Below are 18,001 nucleotides of genomic sequence, written 5' to 3' on the forward strand. Positions count from 1 at the left end.
ACAACACTCCATCCGCCAAATTGGGCTCCTCTGGACTTTTGTCCCAAACCTTAAGGTCTTTATTAATCTTTGCATCATCACAGTAATGGAACAACAATCGCAAGTTGTAGTGAACATAAACCAAGCTCTCTGCCCAGTCTAAACTCAACCTGTTCCTTTTAACACTGTGGATGAAAGAATAAGAGCTCCAACACCTTTCTACAGAATAAGTGTTTACCACCTATGATAGCACCCGCAATGCCAAAGTTTGTAGAAGTGGAGTAGCACCTCCATGCATGTTCCACCACTCGAGGAAAGAAACAATCTCTCAATCTCTAACTGCATGCATGCTCCCAAATGGACCAGTGCTAAGCGTATAGTTGCTCAATTGTTTCCATACCATGGCAGACTCCTCCTCATCAGGGACTAATTTATCCAATGCTCTCAGATAAGCCTCTAGAACCTCTGGATCTAGGTGGGGTTTTCTGCTGCTCCCCCCACCCCCAAGTGTTGGTGTTGAAAGCCGTGATGGATGATGGTATTTAGGTGTCAAAACATATGCTAAGGCATGCAATGCAATGTTTAGCATATCCCATCGGTTTTCCACCTCTGCACAAATATAATTGTACAAGGTGATATCTCTAGGCTCAACAATGTCTTTAATTTGCCCCAACATGCTATCCATTTGCTCATACACCTCCCCAATTATTGACCGATCTGAATCTACAAAACTTGCTCATGTAATAAATTGGTTTGGTGAATTGCAAAACATATTTAATCTGTGACCAAAATAACATGTCAAAGAATAGTGTCATTGGCTACATTAGCCCCATCTCTATCATTGTTAATGTCCTCCCATGATTCAAAGGTCACCATATTAGTTAAAGCTTGTCTCACCTTCACTAGCCTCCTAAAGGTGAGGTAATAACTTGCAAATCTTGTTTTTCCAAGTTTAAGCAAACCCCCCAGGTGTTGGCGTTGAAAGCCATGATGGATGATAGTATTTAGGTGTCAAAACATATGCTAAGGCATGCAATGCAATGTTTAGCATATCCCATCGGTTTTCCACCTCTGCACAAATATAATTGTACAAGGTGATATCTCTATGCTCAACAATGTCTTTAATCTGCCCCAACATGCTATCCATTTGCTCATACACCTCCCCAATTATTGGCCGATCTAAATTTGCAAACTTGATCATGTAATAAATTGGTTTGATCAATTGCAAAACATATTGAATCTGTGACCAAAATAACATGTCAAGAATAGTGTCCTTGGCTACATTAGCCCCATCTCTATCATTGTTAATTTCCTCCCATGATTCAGAGGTCACCATATTCGTTAAAGCTTGTCTCACCTTCACTAGCCTCCTAAAGGTGAGATAATAACTTGCAAATCTTGTTTTCGCAAGTTTAAGCAATTGCAACTTGGAGTAAGTACCATAAAAGTAGTTTACCCTTATATGCCCTCTGATAAATTTAATGAGTTGCTTCCCTCTCTTGTAAAGCTCATTAATCCATCCACATTCTTTATGCTTCAAAAGGTTCAATGTGTGCACCAAGCAACCCAACCAAAAGATGTGTGGATGAGTACGCTCAATTACTTTTCTTGTTGCCTTACAATTTGCTGCATTATCAGTGATCACTTGAACCACATTATTAGGACCAACATCTATAATTGATTGCAATAGGATATCTACAATGTTTTGGGAAGTTGCACTGATGGAGAAGAAGTCATGACATGTAATAAACACTGCACCACTAGAAGAAACACCAAGAACATTTATCAAATGTTGGTTTCTAATATTTGTCCACCCATATGATACAATGGATACCCCACAATCCACCCACTCATTTGTAAAACGTGTCAAATCTCTTTGAACCTGTGTTTTTTCTCTTTCTAATAACATTGTTATAGCTTTCTCATAGTTGGGGCTTTTGCATCATTTTGGGGCTTCATTGATGGCCTTAACCATATCATACCAATAGGGAGAGCGAAGCACATTGAATTGTACACCGCAAGCACAAAGAAATCGAACTATCTTTCCATCCACATCATCCCTCCCAGCAACATTAAGGAAATCCCCTATTGTTCTACCTCCAGAGCTTGCAAAAGTACCATGAGAAAATGAGCTACCAAATCTAGGGGTTGCACTTGATTCAGACTGAGTTTTTTGTTTCTTGCTTTTTTGTTGTGCAACCTACTCTATTTGGATGTATTTTCTTCTTTGTTCAGTTGAAATGTTTGGGCAACTTTGTATCCCCACGGCACCCTTTTTCTCATCACTATCCATCACTGCACAAAGAAGCCTCCTCACACGGGTATATGAACCACTATATGGTTTTCCTCCACGACAACCATGAGGGCACAAAAATTTGTAGCTTCCACCCCCTTTTCCCCCTTCAATTTTGGTCACATAGTTCCACAAGAGTGTCAATGCAGTTTTTCTCTCTAGCATTTCAGTGTTCCCTTCAAGTTCATCCCCTTCCTCTTCAAACCCTTCCTCCTCAACATACATTGGGTCACTCATATGGGGACCACTATCCTCTTGTTCTTCTTCACTTCTATTCCTAATCCCCCTTGCCATCATGAAAACCAAAAGTGGAATGATACGTAGAAGCCAAAAGAACACCATTTTGGACTATGAATATAGGTGGTGGACAACCTGCAAATAAATGAGCATGAAGAAAGAATGGAAAAGAGAAGGAGAGGGAGGAGAAAAATACAAAAAACAATGACAGAAAAATGAGGGAGTTTGGGATTTGCAGTTACCTCTTTAGCTCTTGTAGATGGAAGCCCTTCTTTACTCCTCCAAGCTCCTCCTCCTTCTCCTAACTCCTCCTACATCACTCCTCCAAGCTCTCCTCAAGTCTCTCATCTCTTTCTCCTCTTTTCTCCAATCTCTCTTCTCCTCTCTTCTCCAAGCTCTCCAAAAATACAAGAGTGAGCAAATGAGAGGAGAAAGAGGTTTTTAATCCCTTCATTCCCTTCCTTAACCCAACTTAAACCCACCCCCATCCACAAATTAACAAAAAATAAATAAAATAAAAAACAAATTAGTGGGGCCGCACGGCAGAACTCGCTAGCGACCCACAGAACCCTTCGCGCCCGCCTGGAGCGGATCAACCGGGTGATCAACCCCCCGAAACGCTTCCCAAAAATTCCGAAACACGGATCGGGTTGGACAGTTCCCACAGGCCAGAAATCATCTTTTCCGACTAGTGGGGCCGCATGGTGGAACCTGCTAGCGGCCCACAAAACAGTCACGATCCGCCCAGAGTCTGCGCCGATCCACGGCAGATCAACCGGGTGATTAACCCCCAAAAACGCGTCCTCAAAATTCTAAAACGTGGATCGAGCTGGATGGTTCCCGTAGGCCAGGATCGTCTTTTCCGACCCGATCCGCATTACGGAATTTCCGGGACACGTTTCAGGGGACAGATCACCCACGGATCCATACGTGGTCGTGTTTCAAGGTTTTTATCCGGGGGGAGGGGACGTTTCGTGCAACACTAAGTCCTACCCCTAGTATATTATGCATCTAAAATTAATTAGTAGTGCACTAGTGCGGAGTTAAGCGGGAATTATGAAGAAGAATTCAGATGTTTGTGATCTGCTGCAGCGCCAATATTAATAGTAATGGAAACTGGAAACGTGACCCTGCCCTGCCCCATTTATATTATGCGTATAATACTGATTAGTAGTGCACTAATGTAATGTCAAGATGGGAATGCGGAGGAGGATGGGAACGGGAAGGGCATGAGAATCAGGTTTCATGGTGAGGTTTTTGTTAACATGGATGGCGTACAATATTTAAATTTTGGGCCGGCTCAATTCCAACTGAATTTGAGCACATTTGCATTTGTATGCATGTTTGTCAAGACAAAAATGTGCGCAATGTCAACAGTGTCTTGATTCAATGGTGTTCCGAAGGCGGAGAGACATGTTTTGACCCTCGGTGGACAGTCTCGCCGTGCAAGCAGGCCGTTTCATGCAGTTGGGTCCAGGATCCCCCCACTGGTGTTTTCTTAGCCAAAGGGATCATTCAAGAGTGTTGTAGATCATAAGCCAGTGACTATCCATTTTCAATTCTACCAGATTGCGAAGGGGCTCGCTTGCCACACAAGAACGTTAAGAAGCATCTTTGTCAAAGTATTTAAAAACTGTAGCCAAGATATGTTAACATTTTTTGTTAAATGCCTCAACCGTGTTGTGAGAAAATCCATGCAAAATTAGGGAATGCAATGGCACAATATCTGCACAAAGTCCACAGCTCTGCTTTGGTCTTTCATTACTGCTTGAGGCTAAATAAACAGGAAACCCAATTCCCACTTCTCTGTGAATACATAACCCATTTGTTTACACCGGATAAAAGATGTGAATTCAGGAACTCGGTTGGCTGCGGATTAAAATTACTCATGACGGTTGTGTAAATTGCAATTATTGAAATTACAGCCGAGTTCAATTTAAAGCCGATCGTGTAAATGATGCATATCGAAGGCCACAAAACAGCAGAGGAGGTAGTCGGGATTATGGATAAGAGAGTAGGGAGGGGGGGCGTACCTTCGAAATACGCTTGATGCTGCGGTACATCATTGCTTTCTTCATAGCTGCCATGAGAGCGATTCCCAGCAGCATCCCGATCACCATCCCTGAAATCAACCCCATTTCGTTGCCTTTAAATTCGGCAGCAAGCAAGCAAATCCCTTCAAGATTTAAGACCAAGGCTCTGCAACTTATGATGATGTCCACTAGATATGGCTGGCTACTAAGCTGGCTATTAGCGCTACTCCTAACCCTTTCCCATCTCTAACCAAATGCAGACAGAGGCTGAGACATTCTGGCTCAAATGATTTTGCCCTTACGCAGATGTGCTGTCTCCGTGGATTCTTAGGGCACGGGGTTAAAATACAAGTCCAATCATAAGAGCCCACGCAACATCTTACTACGCCCGTTTCACTGTCTACAACTCAAACCAAACTGTAACTTAACTTAACCAATGATGCTCAATGGGGCAAGAAATTTGCAGGCCAGGGCAGTCAAAACAAACTATTATCCATTTCACATCCTCCTTTTCTTCTTATTCCTTCTGTCTTCTCCCTTCCAGCAGAGTCAATCTAGCGGTCAGGAATTATCCACGTCACAGATCCTCGCTGTTCACAGGCCTGCACTTCTTGGGTCTAGTCGGCAGAGGCATTACAGAGTAAATATAAGTGCAGGACTCAATGACTGTCAATTTATCTACTCGTCCTTTGGGTCCCATGACAAGACCAATTATGACGATTTATGGGTGTCCTGCCCCTGACCAGGTCCAGCTAACCACAATAACTTTCAACGCACATCCGACTAGCTCTCATAACCCAGCTTCCAACTGTATATGACGTGTCCTTTCCACGTGGACAAAGATATCAAAATTTTGCGATCCCAAGTTCCAACCCAGACAGTGGCCCTTTCCTATCCAAACTACCAATGTCAACCTGGCGTTCTCCATGTGGATACCATGGATTGTCGGCGTACGCCATGTTTTTATTCAACCGGCCTGCACCACATGTCTCGGCACAGAAAGTTGCCTTAGTGCGAAAGCAGGAAGGTAAGGGCGAAAGCAGGTGACGGGTGGGTTTTTTGGTTTTTCAGGGTCTATATAATATTTTTATCAATCTTCAGAATGTCAACAACGGCTAGTCGCGTAGGCGGAAGTCACGCATTATTGATGGCTACATTTAAGTTCGAGTCTTTTCAATAATACATTAATGTTTAAGGTTATGTTCCTCAAGGGTGAGGTATATATTAATTTTTTAATTTTTTTCCAGGTCATTTTCAATGCGTTATTAATGAAATAAAATGCGTTAATTAATATTTATTAAATATTAATTTATAATAATAATGATGATGATTAATGCTTATTAAAATAAAATAAAATAGAAATGTTAATATGATGTAAGTTTTACCGAGATTGTGATTTTTTGTTATTTAAAATTTACTTTTAATGCATAAGTGAATTTTAGAATACTTAAATTTTGCAAATTAAACAACCTAAACTTATAAGTTTTACACATTTCTACTTGATTTTGGGTATAATTGATCAGAAAAAATGCCCATAAAAGAGTCATTTCATTTATTAATTAGATTGTGGAAATTGAAATTATTTATATAGTCTTTAAAAAGGATAGAGTCTAACTTATAGATGAAATAGTCTTTTTCACCAGAATCCGACAATATAATTTCAATCAAGAATATGGTTTTTTTGTTTAAAATACATTTTTGAATGCATAAATGAATTTAGCACTTTGAAAAACCCCTGTGGCACTTGAATATATAATTTCAATCAAGAATGTGGTTTTTTTTTGTTTAAAATACATTTTTGAATACATAAATGAATTCAGCGCTTTGAAAAACCCCTGTGGCACTAGAATCCTACAAATTAAACAACTTAAACTCAGGTTCTCTAAAATCTCTATCAGATTTGGGTTAAAATTAACTAGAAAAAATGTCCTAAAAAAAAGGTCATTTCGTCTATAAGTTAGACTATGCCTTAAAAGAATAAGAAAATATATGAAATTCTTTATAATTTTGGGTTAATATGAATAATTATTTTTAATGCAAATATCCAATCAACATTTTTAAATTATTTTATTACAACATGATTGTAAGTAATTCTCATGAGTTTTATTGTGAAACTGGGTCTTGGGCAATTCCCAAGATGATTGTAACTAATTCTCATGAGTTTCATAGTGAAACTAGGCTTTGGGCAATTTCCACGATACCATGAGATGAAATAGTTTATGGCTTGTGCAATACTAGGAGGGTTGAAGATGAAAAGCACATTCTCTTAGATTGTCCATCTTATATTCACATTCTATTTAATTTCAAAAGATTTGTCACGTTACCAACCTTCTTGAACTTTTAACTTAGCAAACCTATGGTAATCTAAAGTGTTTCTCATTATGTTTATCATAGAAATAAAATGTTAAAAAATTATAATTAATCTCTTGCTTTCTTAAGGTTTCGTAGACCATATAGGTTTGGACTTATCTAAGCAATTGACGATTTCACTTGGACCTCAATTTTCTTTTTGGGATTTTTTTTTTTTTTATTTGAAACTAAGAGTGTTTGAATAGCTTTCTTAATGTGGAAATGGATTAGCACCCTCAAGAACCCTTGGAGCTCCTAAAAATTTTAGTTATAACTTGGATTTCGAAAAATTTCTACCATATTTCATCAAAGTCATGCTAGAAAAACCAATATTTTCCAAACAAAATTATTGCATTTTTAAACTATATTTATAGTTAAAAAAAATCTATTTAAACTAAACTAATTTAATATAAACTAAAACATATATTAATATAATATTTTAATATAATTATAATATTGATGATGTATCATCCTTCAAAATGAAAAATAATAATAACATAATTTTAATGTAATAACTTAACTCTAATGTAATAACTTAACTCTAGATTAAATTAATCCATGAGACTCGTTTCTTTATAATACAAAGAATTCTTTTGCACAAATAATTAATTTGTGTGTTAATAATGTGTTTAGGTTTTACTAATAAGGTTTATTTAATAACGTAAAAGAAACAAAGTAAATATTGTAAACGTGTCTTTCTGATCAATGACATGAATATTATTTGGTCGATGTTTCCAACCAACTAATGTCATGAATATTATTTGGTCGATGTTTCCAACCAACTAATGTGGTTCATCCTCGCAGACAAAACAAAACAAAAAATGTATTGAGGTCATAAAAAATGATTAAAGATTGAAATTAGATCATTTTATTGAGTAAAGAGACGTTTTCTACGGAAATATGGTAGAGATGTTGTAATGTTTAACATTTTAATTTAGTCAAAGTTAAATTAAATTATTATTATTATTATTATTTGGTTAAATTACATAAATACAATTAAATAAGAAAAAGATTGAATTTTAAAAGACGAAAAGTAGGGAACTTGTGATCCTATAGACTATTTTTAGTCTAGTGGATGTTAACATTTTAATTTAGTCAAAGTTAAATTAAATTATTATTATTATTATTATTTGGTTAAATTACATAAATACAATTAAATAAGAAAAAGATTGAATTTTAAAAGACGAAAAGTAGGGAACTTGTGATCCTATAGACTATTTTTAGTCTAGTGGATGTTAAAATATCATTTCATATTTTAAAACTAAAAAAACACTTAAATTAATAAGTATACTTATAAGTATATTTGGAATTAATAATTAAACTAGCCTAGATCCATCTTAACTGTGGATCTATCAAACATAGAGAGAGATTAAATTTCTTGAAATGCAAACCTCTTTTAGTGTGAAAAGAAATTTGATTCCTCTCACGAGTTAATAGATCGAAAATTCAAATGGATCTAGACTAGTTATTAAAAATATTTTATATTACTAATTTATCATTTTGATATGTTTTGTGATTAATTTAATAAAAAAATCAATATAAATATTATTATTATTATTATTATTCAATTTTAAGGTCATGGTTGAGCCAAACACCACATTGGTGTATGAGATCCCCTTGCTTGTGGGACAAGGGACCCACCTTTGTGCAGTGATTTGACTCCTAAGTTTACGAAGGCATACATACTCTACCCCCTCTGATTTTGAACGTGTGACCTCTTAGGAGAAAACACATGCTCTTAACCATTGGACTCACTCAAGTTGTATTTTATTTTTTAATTTATAATATGAAAAATAATATTCTATCATCCATATTAAAATTAATAATATTTTTGTAATATTTCTACTTCTTATAAATAATAATTTCATAAGCATTCCTATTTTATCTTTAAACTTCATCCTTAAAATATATATATATATATATATAACAATAATACCTAGTTTAAGTTTCAAATTTCTGATTCAACATTTTTTAAGTTTATTGTGATTAGTTTTCATAATGCAAGTAATACTAAAGAAACTATGGTAATGAGTGATTATATTAAAAGTAATAATAAAAGAATCATTTTAATTTTATTTTAACAATTTATGTATTAATTTGAATGTTTTTCTTTTTTAAACAAAAATGAGTAGAAGTTGTATTAATTATGTGTTCAGTCGTAGTAAATACTTGAGTGATTACAATCTAGATTTCATTAGTGATCCATTGTTAAGAAGACCCCAGTAACCCATTGTAAAAACCTATATAAAGTAGAGATCGGATCAAAATAACACTGTGAAACAAAGAGACCAAAATACTTATATAAATTGAAGCTATATGCAACACAGACTAGTAATCATCGGGAACCGACTGATTTAAATCAAAATTTCTCTTCTCAGGAGGTACTGGTGTTGTGGAGGTGGCAGAATTGTCATGATTCTTAAGCTTGTGATTCACATATAATGCTCAGAGAGCATCTGATTCATCCTCCATCTTTGACATATGTTGTAGAAGAACCAGAAGTTTATCTACCTGCTTAACATGAAATTTACATAATTGGCAATACTTGGCCTACAAATCATAATCAACGATCTTGAAATCCTCATGAATTTTCATGTAGTGAGAACAATGGTTGGAAGCATAAAAGGCTTTCAAACTTGAGTCATTGTTCATTGTTTCAAGCACCTGAGGTCTTGGACAGAAGGCAGGAGACAGGAGCCAAAGCCCAAGAAGAAGAGGACGCGGAGGGAACAAAAGGAGCAGATTGACATTTACCAAAGGACAGACCCAACAAGATATGGACCATAAACCCAAACCCATGAGGAGTGAAAATTAACTAGTGGAGCAAGCCCTTACCCAACCCAAAGAGAACAAATCCCAAAAATACCACCCTGATGAGGAGGGTCTGCTCGACTATTTCCAAAAAGAAAGCCAGAAAAAGTGCACAGAAGTCCACTGGTATGATCAAAAGTAGAGTCCACAAGGAAAGATGCCCAATTATAAACAGGGAATTCAGACGACTCATTGGTCCAAGGAGAAAATACCTAGGCAACATAATTAAGAGAAGTCTCAAGAGATACTGAATTGTTTTGAGAGTCCGCAAGGCTGATGCGCCATAATTCCCACGAACAAAAGTATCGAAACCACTAGGGAGCAATGAGATATACTAATACCAAAATTCTAAGGTGAAGAAGATCTTCACAGAGCTTCCTGCAAACCGAGCGAAAGGGAGCCACAGTGAAGAATAGAACAAACACACTACTTTCAAGCCACAAGGGTGGCGAAACAGGCCATAGAACCAACAATGACATAAGAATAAAATCATGACGGAGGCAAGTTATATCCTCAATTCCCTCTCTCAACCATGTGCTTCCGATTCTGCAACCATTAATTATCCATGTACTTTGACCAATGAACTTCATCTTTACCCACAATGGAGAGCAAAGCATTGAACTGGGAAGGTTGGAGATGAAATACCACACATGTGAGTCAAGAGGGATATGAAATGCATGGTGGCTCACAGCAAGGAGCACCACATAATTCATACATGTAATGAGCCATGAAATCGAGGAACCAAAGAAGGTCATAATGAAGAGGAGAGGAGTGGTCCACGGAGGGGGATGAGAAAAGAGAGGGGATGGGGAGAATATAAGGGATGGGGAAGGAGGGGAGGTGGGGGTAAGAGGGAAGGGGGGGTAAAGGGAGGGGAGCAATGAAACAAAAAAACTTAGGGAAAACCATGAATACTTTAGGGAATAGAATATAAACCATAAATTTCATTTATCACAAGCTTGGCCTCATCCAAGGTACAAGCTTTATTTTCTTGCAAATCAACTTCCACATTGTGAACTCTAAGGATATGATAGAGATGATTTGATTGGAGGAATTAAGAAGATTTTTTATTCTTTGAAGAACCTTAGCCAAAGAGTTGTCTTTAGACTGCTTTTCTTAATGAGATGTTGGATTATGATTAGAGAGTCTCCAAGAATAACAATGTTAGTGATGTCTTTGTCTTTGGCTATGCATGGTCCCTAAAGGAGGCCATACATCTCAGCCTCATTATGTAATCTAAATGCTTAAACATAATTTTAGATATAGTTTCAAAAATTAGCTCAATTAATTAGTACTACTATTATTAAGATGTTATTAGTAGTGGGACATATTGTGTAAGTTTTGGATTATATTTCAGTTAATTTAAGCATACATCTCAGCCTCATTACGTAATCTAAATGCTTAAACATAATTTTAGATATAGTTTCAAAAATTAGCTCAATTAATTAGTACTACTATTATTAAGATGTTGTTAGGAGTGTGACATATTGTGTAAGTTTTGGATTATATTTCAGTTAATTTAAGCACATTAAATTTTATAGAAAGTACCATCTTCAAAATGCTAAAAACTACCTAAACATTTCCAAAAAGATACTTATAAGTAGGAAAAAGAAAAACTTTAAACTCCATAAAAATACAATCAATATTGATAAAACTAATAAGAAAAAGAATGATAAGAAAAAGAATGTTGCATTTAATTGTAAAATTATAAGTTAAATTTATTTAATTTATTTAAATTTTGTGAAAAATATTAAAAACAATTAAAAAATTAAACATTTACATTTTCCATTTTTTTGTTTTTCACTATGTTAAAATTATAATTTAGATAAATAAAATTGTAATTTTTAATTTAATATTGGATTTTATACCTTTTAATACTTTTATTATATAATTTTAATATCCAATATTTATATTTTTTATTTTAAAATGATTTGTATGATATTAAAAATTATTTGAAAAAAACTAATTTTTGAATTTAAGCTTCTGTGATCCATATTCTGAGTAATAGAAATATTTTGGAAGAAATCATATTAGAAAAATTTGGTCGATGCATTTCAAATCAACGAGTGTGGTTCATCATGTAAGACATGATGAACCACATGAACCATACTTGTTGGTTCGTCTTACATAATGAATCACACTCGTTGGTTCGAAACACGTCACTCAAAATCTAATTTATAACCCATTTAAATTACTGTCGATTATAATATTAAAAAACAAACAAACAAACAAAACAAAACAGAAAAAAACAAAAGTAATGATTTTAGTTTGAAGTTAAAGAATGTTTTTAATTATTAATTAAAATGGTATTAATTAAATTAATACGCAACCGACAGAGTGTGAATGCAACAAAAAGGAGAAAGACGAGATAAAATAATGACATGAGACATGATAAAAAGGGAATGACATCATATCACATGAAATTGAAGACAAGAATCGGATTTAGCTATCACTTTACATAATATCCAAAACTATTCAAAGGATTAATGAGACATCAAATAATATATAATATTAAAATCGGTTTATTGAAGTTGCATGATTTGGCAAAGTATTTTATAAAATATAATATTAAGATATTTTAATAAATGAATTAGAAAACATAAAAATAAGATTATTTTATTTAAATTTTTTTGTATGATATAATCGTGTGGGTGGATGCTTTTTACTATACAACGTGATTACTTATCTCACACTAAATCTTTTTTGAGTTTCGAGTAAGTGGACCGTGTGAGGTTTGAAATTAATTTTCATTTATCTAATAACTTAAATAAGAAAATTGGACACCCCTCTTCCTTTAATAAATCTTGCAACATAGTTATAATGTCATATGGATTCCTTATTCCTTAATCCTATTTTGTCTCTGTTTTTTTCCATTACCCTATTTTGTTGGCCTTGGGTTGTTTTCATTTCTTTCCTCCTAGTTACATTATTTTTATGATTTTTAATTTAGGGGAAAGATATAGATTTTGTAATTATTTATTTTTAAATTTTTAAGTTAGTTTTATTTTGATTAGTACTAAGTAAAAAATGAACATTGTAAAGATAAGAATTAATTCTCATGAGTTTCGAAGTGAAACTGGGGTTAGCCTATTTTTGAAACACCTTGGGTTGAAAGAATTTGTCACATTTGCGATACTAAAAGAGTTGAAGATGACAAACACTTTCTCTTAGATTACTTGGCTCTTACTCACATCCGTTCTCATTTCCAAAACATTTGTCACACTACCAACCTCCTTGACTTGTTAAGCATCAAAACTATAGTGATCTTGGAGCACTACTTTCCCTCCTTTTTAATTATAGAAATAAAATATTAAAGAGTTGCAATTAATATCTTACTTTCTTAAGTTCTAATAGATCACATTGGTCTAACTGGACGTTCTTCTAGTTCTTCTTCTTCATCATCATCGTTGTCGTCGTCATCATCAAAAAGGTATTGTGTTCAAATTATCCAATAAATGAGATATAAATTAGAAGCAATGAAATTATTTTAAAAATTTCAAAACTTTTCATGATATGTGTAAATTGTGTCCTAATTGTTCCTTTCTTGTTATTTTGGAACTAGTAACTAACTAGATGACTAGTGTACTTTCCGACAAACTTCCCTAATAACAAAATTACCTTGAAAAGCACTTAAAGAGTTATTTGATTTTGTTGTCATGCCCACCAAGGGTAATCTCTTTATTTCCAACCTTTAAGGAGATAAATGTTGAGGCTACCTAATATGCTCGAACTCAACATTGTTGAATTTTCTCCTCCTCATTGGCTTCCATTTGATCCAACTAAAGATATCTAAGTAACATTGTTGAATATGTAAGCTTTTCGGGTTCTTCAAGTCCTAGTCCTTATTCCAACTCCTATTACACAACTCTATCCTATGGAACTCTTATCTTCCCATATGTTTCCAACAAGTTTTCCTTGTTACTCTATTCTCCTATTTCTACTATTATATGTTTTCCTTTCAATGCCTCAAGCATTATTATTGATACTTTGTCTCCAAAGCATTTACATATGTCTTACATGCTTATGCTCCCTGTCTTTGGTCCTTGTTTCACATCTCCTCTCATGCACTACAAAGCACTGGTATTCCTCAATATAACGTCTTTCACATCTTCAGATAAGTCTTTAGAGTTATGTTGTTTCAAAACATATACACTTATTAGGGTGTTCATATTAATTACTCATTTCCCACAATGCCACTCACTTGTATAATAAAAGTAAGATATTTAGAATTATCTACAATCATACAATTATCCAAATAAACTTACCCTTTATCTTTATTGGTTTTCCCAATTTCTAAATATAAAAATAAATTTACATTATAAAATTATAACACAACTTAAATCCATCCTCAAATTTCCAACCCCATATGTTGCAACCACATAAAATTCATTACTCTCCCATTGAAATTTCCTTTCATAACATATAACAACTCCTATATGCAAATAGATATTCAAACCATTATCATGTTTCACAAGCCATTATCCCTACCTTTGGAATGAGATGTAATTTGCAAAATCTAAATATGTAATAAATCTTCGTCTGATTCACCTTAAACCCACATCGATTCCATGTACCATTTATGCCTCAACGCCATTAGATATTATGTGGTTCGTAATAAATTCATGGGATATGACATATATATAAACCATTGTAATTTTATTAATATACACAAAATTATACTAATCAAAGTCACTTATATAACTAATTACATATATTATGTGGTTCGTAATAAATTCATGGGATATCACATATATATAAACAATTGTAATTTTATTAATATACACAAAATTATACTAATCAAAGTCACTTATATAACTAATTACATATATGTTAAGTACACACTCTTCTTTAAAAACCTATATACCATAGCATGAGATTGACATTGTACCATTTCATCTAAGAAAAAAAAAAAAAAGTAATAGCAGTTAAGTTCAATAATCTTGTACACTTTTTTATAAAATGTATATACTATAGCATAAATTATACATTCGTATCACTTCATTTAAAATAAAACAACTAATAACAATCAAGTTCAATTTTCTTGTATGTGTTCGTTAAATAATAATAATAAAAATGTATAATTATAGATGTGTCTCAAATTTCGAAATAATTTAGTTTTATGAATTATTTTTATATTAATTTTTTGATAGTTAATTTACTATTTTGTTTCCATTTTTATATATGTTTAAGAAAATGGTAAATAATATATCAAACATCAAACAAAAGTTAAAACTTGAAATTTAAAAAAAAAAAAAAAAAATTCATTTATTATATCATAACAAGGTTGTAGAGCTAGCATTCCTTGTCACTTATTTTAATAAAATATTTTAATGTCATGATTTGTTGTCGGCACTCCAAACAATAATAAAATTGTAAAATGAGTTATATGAATATTTTTTAAATTTTTTTAATATAATTAAACATTTTTTAAGTAGATAAAGATTATATATATATATATATATATATATATATATATATATATATATATAATTAAACATTTTTTAAGTAGATAAAGATTATATATATATATATAATAATTGACATTGAAGAGAACGATAACAAGTTAATAATTATTTATTTAATATTGAATGAAGACAATTTTTTTATATAATGCTCATATTAGAATATATATGTCATGTCATTAGAGTATAGATTGATATAATGAGAGTTGTACAAATTGTACACATGTTATTTTTACATTTTTTCTTCAAATTTATATTTTTTAAATTATTTTTTTGTAAATTAAAAAATAAAACCCATAAAGATTGTCTATTCAATACTTTACGCCAATGAGAAAAATGAATTTTTGAATTTAATTACAAACCATTTGTGTTTATGGTACATAGTAATTAATATATAATGTTATTTTTCAAATTATTTATATTTATTGTACATAGTAAATTTTGTTTTTGGACAGAAACGGTTATATTGTATTTATATTCCTCCTGGCTTGAATGCCAAATTTCTGAGTACAATGAGGATGTCTAGATCCTGAGAAGTCTCACTTATGGAAGTGAGGCTGTTATTGTAACTTGTGATTTTTCCCCATAGCATAAAGTTCTTTAGTTTCTATATCCTCTATTTTCCCCCACTTGGATATACAGACAAATTTTTTTTGGATAAAGCAGTAAAACATGGCGGACCACGAGTTAAGGGATGGCTTCCCATGATTCTTTTCCTTCTTTCAACTTGACCCCGGCAGATAGGAGAGCTGCTTTATTTGCTTCGCTGTCAGCTTCTTTATTATGGGTTCTCAAAACATGATAGTATTTCAGCTTTTGGAAGTCACTTTCAAGGGCCTTGATTCTGAAGATCGTTCTGGCTAGATTAAGGTCTTCTGCAGGGGAATTAGAGATCATTGCACCTATTATGATTTGAGAATCTCCTATAACCGTTGCTTCCCTTATTTCCAACTCTTTTAGGGTCTTGAGGCCTTGTAGAAGGGCCAAGGCCTCAGCTTGTGTGCTGGTCATGTGTCCAAGCCCCCAAGCAAATGAGTGGATTTTTATTCCTGTTGGGTTTAGTATGACACCTCCAGCACCTGCTCTGCCCGGGTTGCCCTTAGCTGCTCCATCGAAAAGGAGGGAGTAGCTTGATTGAATTTTGAGCCAGTCTTGGAAGTCAGCTTCTGTTTTCCTAATTTGTCATTCTTTGAGTGGAGGTGCTTTTCTGATTGCTGGGAGAAATTGTAATCCCAGGAAGGAGCCCCAAATGTTGTCTTGGTGGGTGAGATTTGCATCATCTTTGATTTGGGACAGACATTCCTTTAATTAGCACTTGATCTTGACTTCAATAATTTTTTGATGCTGTCTATCATTTCTGAAGGTTCTTCTATTGCATTCCAGCCACAACTGCCAGCAAATGACCTTTGGAAGAATGGCCCAGGCTGATTTGATTAACTGATTTTGAGGAGGAGGCCCAGGATAATTGGAAGCCCAGCTAGCGAAGAGATTAGCCATTGTATGCGGAAGTTGGAAGGAGGGATCCAAGGCATACAACAGGGCGCTCCATATCTGTTTGGCGAAACTGCAAACCAGGAAGAGATGCGCAGCTGATTCTTCACTGTTGCTGCACAGGAGGCATATGGAGGGTCCGTTGTAACCCAGCTTCTGCAGACGATCAAAGGTGAGGATTCTGCCATGGCACAACATCCACGCAAACATGTCTATTTTGGGCCAAGCCTGAATTCTCCAGATCGCTTGCCATGGCGCTGGGTTTATGGGGACGTGCGGTCTCTCTCTGAGCTTAACGTAACCTTCAGCAACTGTATACCCTTTAGATTTATTTCCCCAGCCGATTGCATCCTGTGTATGCATGTTCAAGGGCGCAAGGCCGTGGAGGAGTCCGGTCATCGTGGCCCAGTCAGCGACCAGGCGATCTGGCAAATCTACAGTCTTCCAGCCTGTCCATTCGCTGCCTTTCCAAAGGGAGATATCCCAAAGCGTTTTTAACTTATTTCTTTCCATCCACTCTCGTAGCTCGCCCAAATGCACTCTGTCGCTGATCGGATCTGTGGATAGGATTCTGTCAGTTCAAATTTTTGTTTTCTTGCCATTACCCGGGATCCTATAACAGTTTTTTTTTATCAGGGAGGCAGCCTTATCAAAGAGTTTAAGGAAAGGCGAATTAGGCAGGCGGATTACTTGGTCTAAGCATCTGGAGCGAGGGCCTCGGAGATATTTTTTCCTAAGAGATGTTTGGGCCTAACCAGAATTGGGCGCGACAATTCTCCAGATGGCCTTTGCCGCCATTGCTACATTCAGATGGCCCAAATTTTTAAAATTAAGACCTCCCTCCCACAGAGGCTTAGAAATTACTTCCCAACTGATGAGGGGGATTTTCCTTTCGTTCTGCTTTCCACCTTTCCAGAAGAATCTCCGAATATGCTCGTCCATTTTTTTTAGGATGATTGATGGAGCAAGCATACCTGCAAATTGAAAAATAGGAAGACTAGTGAGTACTGATTTGATGAGGACGGATTTGCTAGCATAGTTGAGCCAGGTAAAGCCCTAGGCCTGAATTTTTGCCTGAAATTTTTCAAGCTGGGGAAGCCAATCTTTGCTTGAGATTCTTTTGTGTACAACCGGGAGGCCCAGATATTTGAAGGAGGTCCATGAAGCGGAGGCTGGGTATCCAAGGCACCCGGAGATAGCAAAGAGAAGTCTGGGCGGGGTATTCCAACTGTAGATGTGAGACTTGTTCTTATTAACAACGCTGCCAGAGGCCATGCTGAATTCTTCCAGGGCAGCTTTGAATTTGGAGGCGGTGGAAAGGGAGGCAGCGCCCAGAAGCAGGGTGT

At 34.8% G+C, this 18,001-nt stretch overlaps 2 protein-coding genes across 2 annotated transcripts in view; both read right to left on the reverse strand.

Annotated features, from left to right (window-relative positions):
• The window catches only part of NTMC2T4 (Calcium-dependent lipid-binding (CaLB domain) family protein), a 230,999-nt gene extending 225,842 nt beyond the window's left edge, over positions 1 to 5,157 (reverse strand). Inside the window, exon 1 of the mRNA XM_089383842.1 lies at positions 4,543 to 5,157. Within this exon, the coding sequence (XP_089239968.1) occupies positions 4,543 to 4,647 (105 nt within the window). The 5' untranslated portion in view covers positions 4,648 to 5,157. The remainder of the gene's footprint in view (positions 1 to 4,542) is intronic.
• Positions 5,158 to 15,851: 10,694 nt separating this feature from the next.
• On the reverse strand, positions 15,852 to 16,175 carry LOC149218179 (uncharacterized). Its single transcript, XM_089386496.1, has one exon. It carries the CDS (start codon positions 16,173 to 16,175, stop codon positions 15,852 to 15,854), a length of 324 nt encoding a protein of 107 aa, XP_089242622.1.
• Positions 16,176 to 18,001: the final 1,826 nt, after the last annotated feature.

Source organism: Pinus tabuliformis, chromosome Q, assembly GCF_031772625.1.
Source record: "Pinus tabuliformis cultivar Carrire ecotype Pingquan chromosome Q, CPIR1, whole genome shotgun sequence".
NCBI lineage: Eukaryota > Viridiplantae > Streptophyta > Pinopsida > Pinales > Pinaceae > Pinus > Pinus tabuliformis.

Coding starts and splice junctions, on each gene's coding strand:
- LOC149218179 (XM_089386496.1), bottom strand. CDS start 16,175: ATGACCAGCACACAAGCTGAGGCCTTGGCCCTTCTACAAGGCCTCAAG.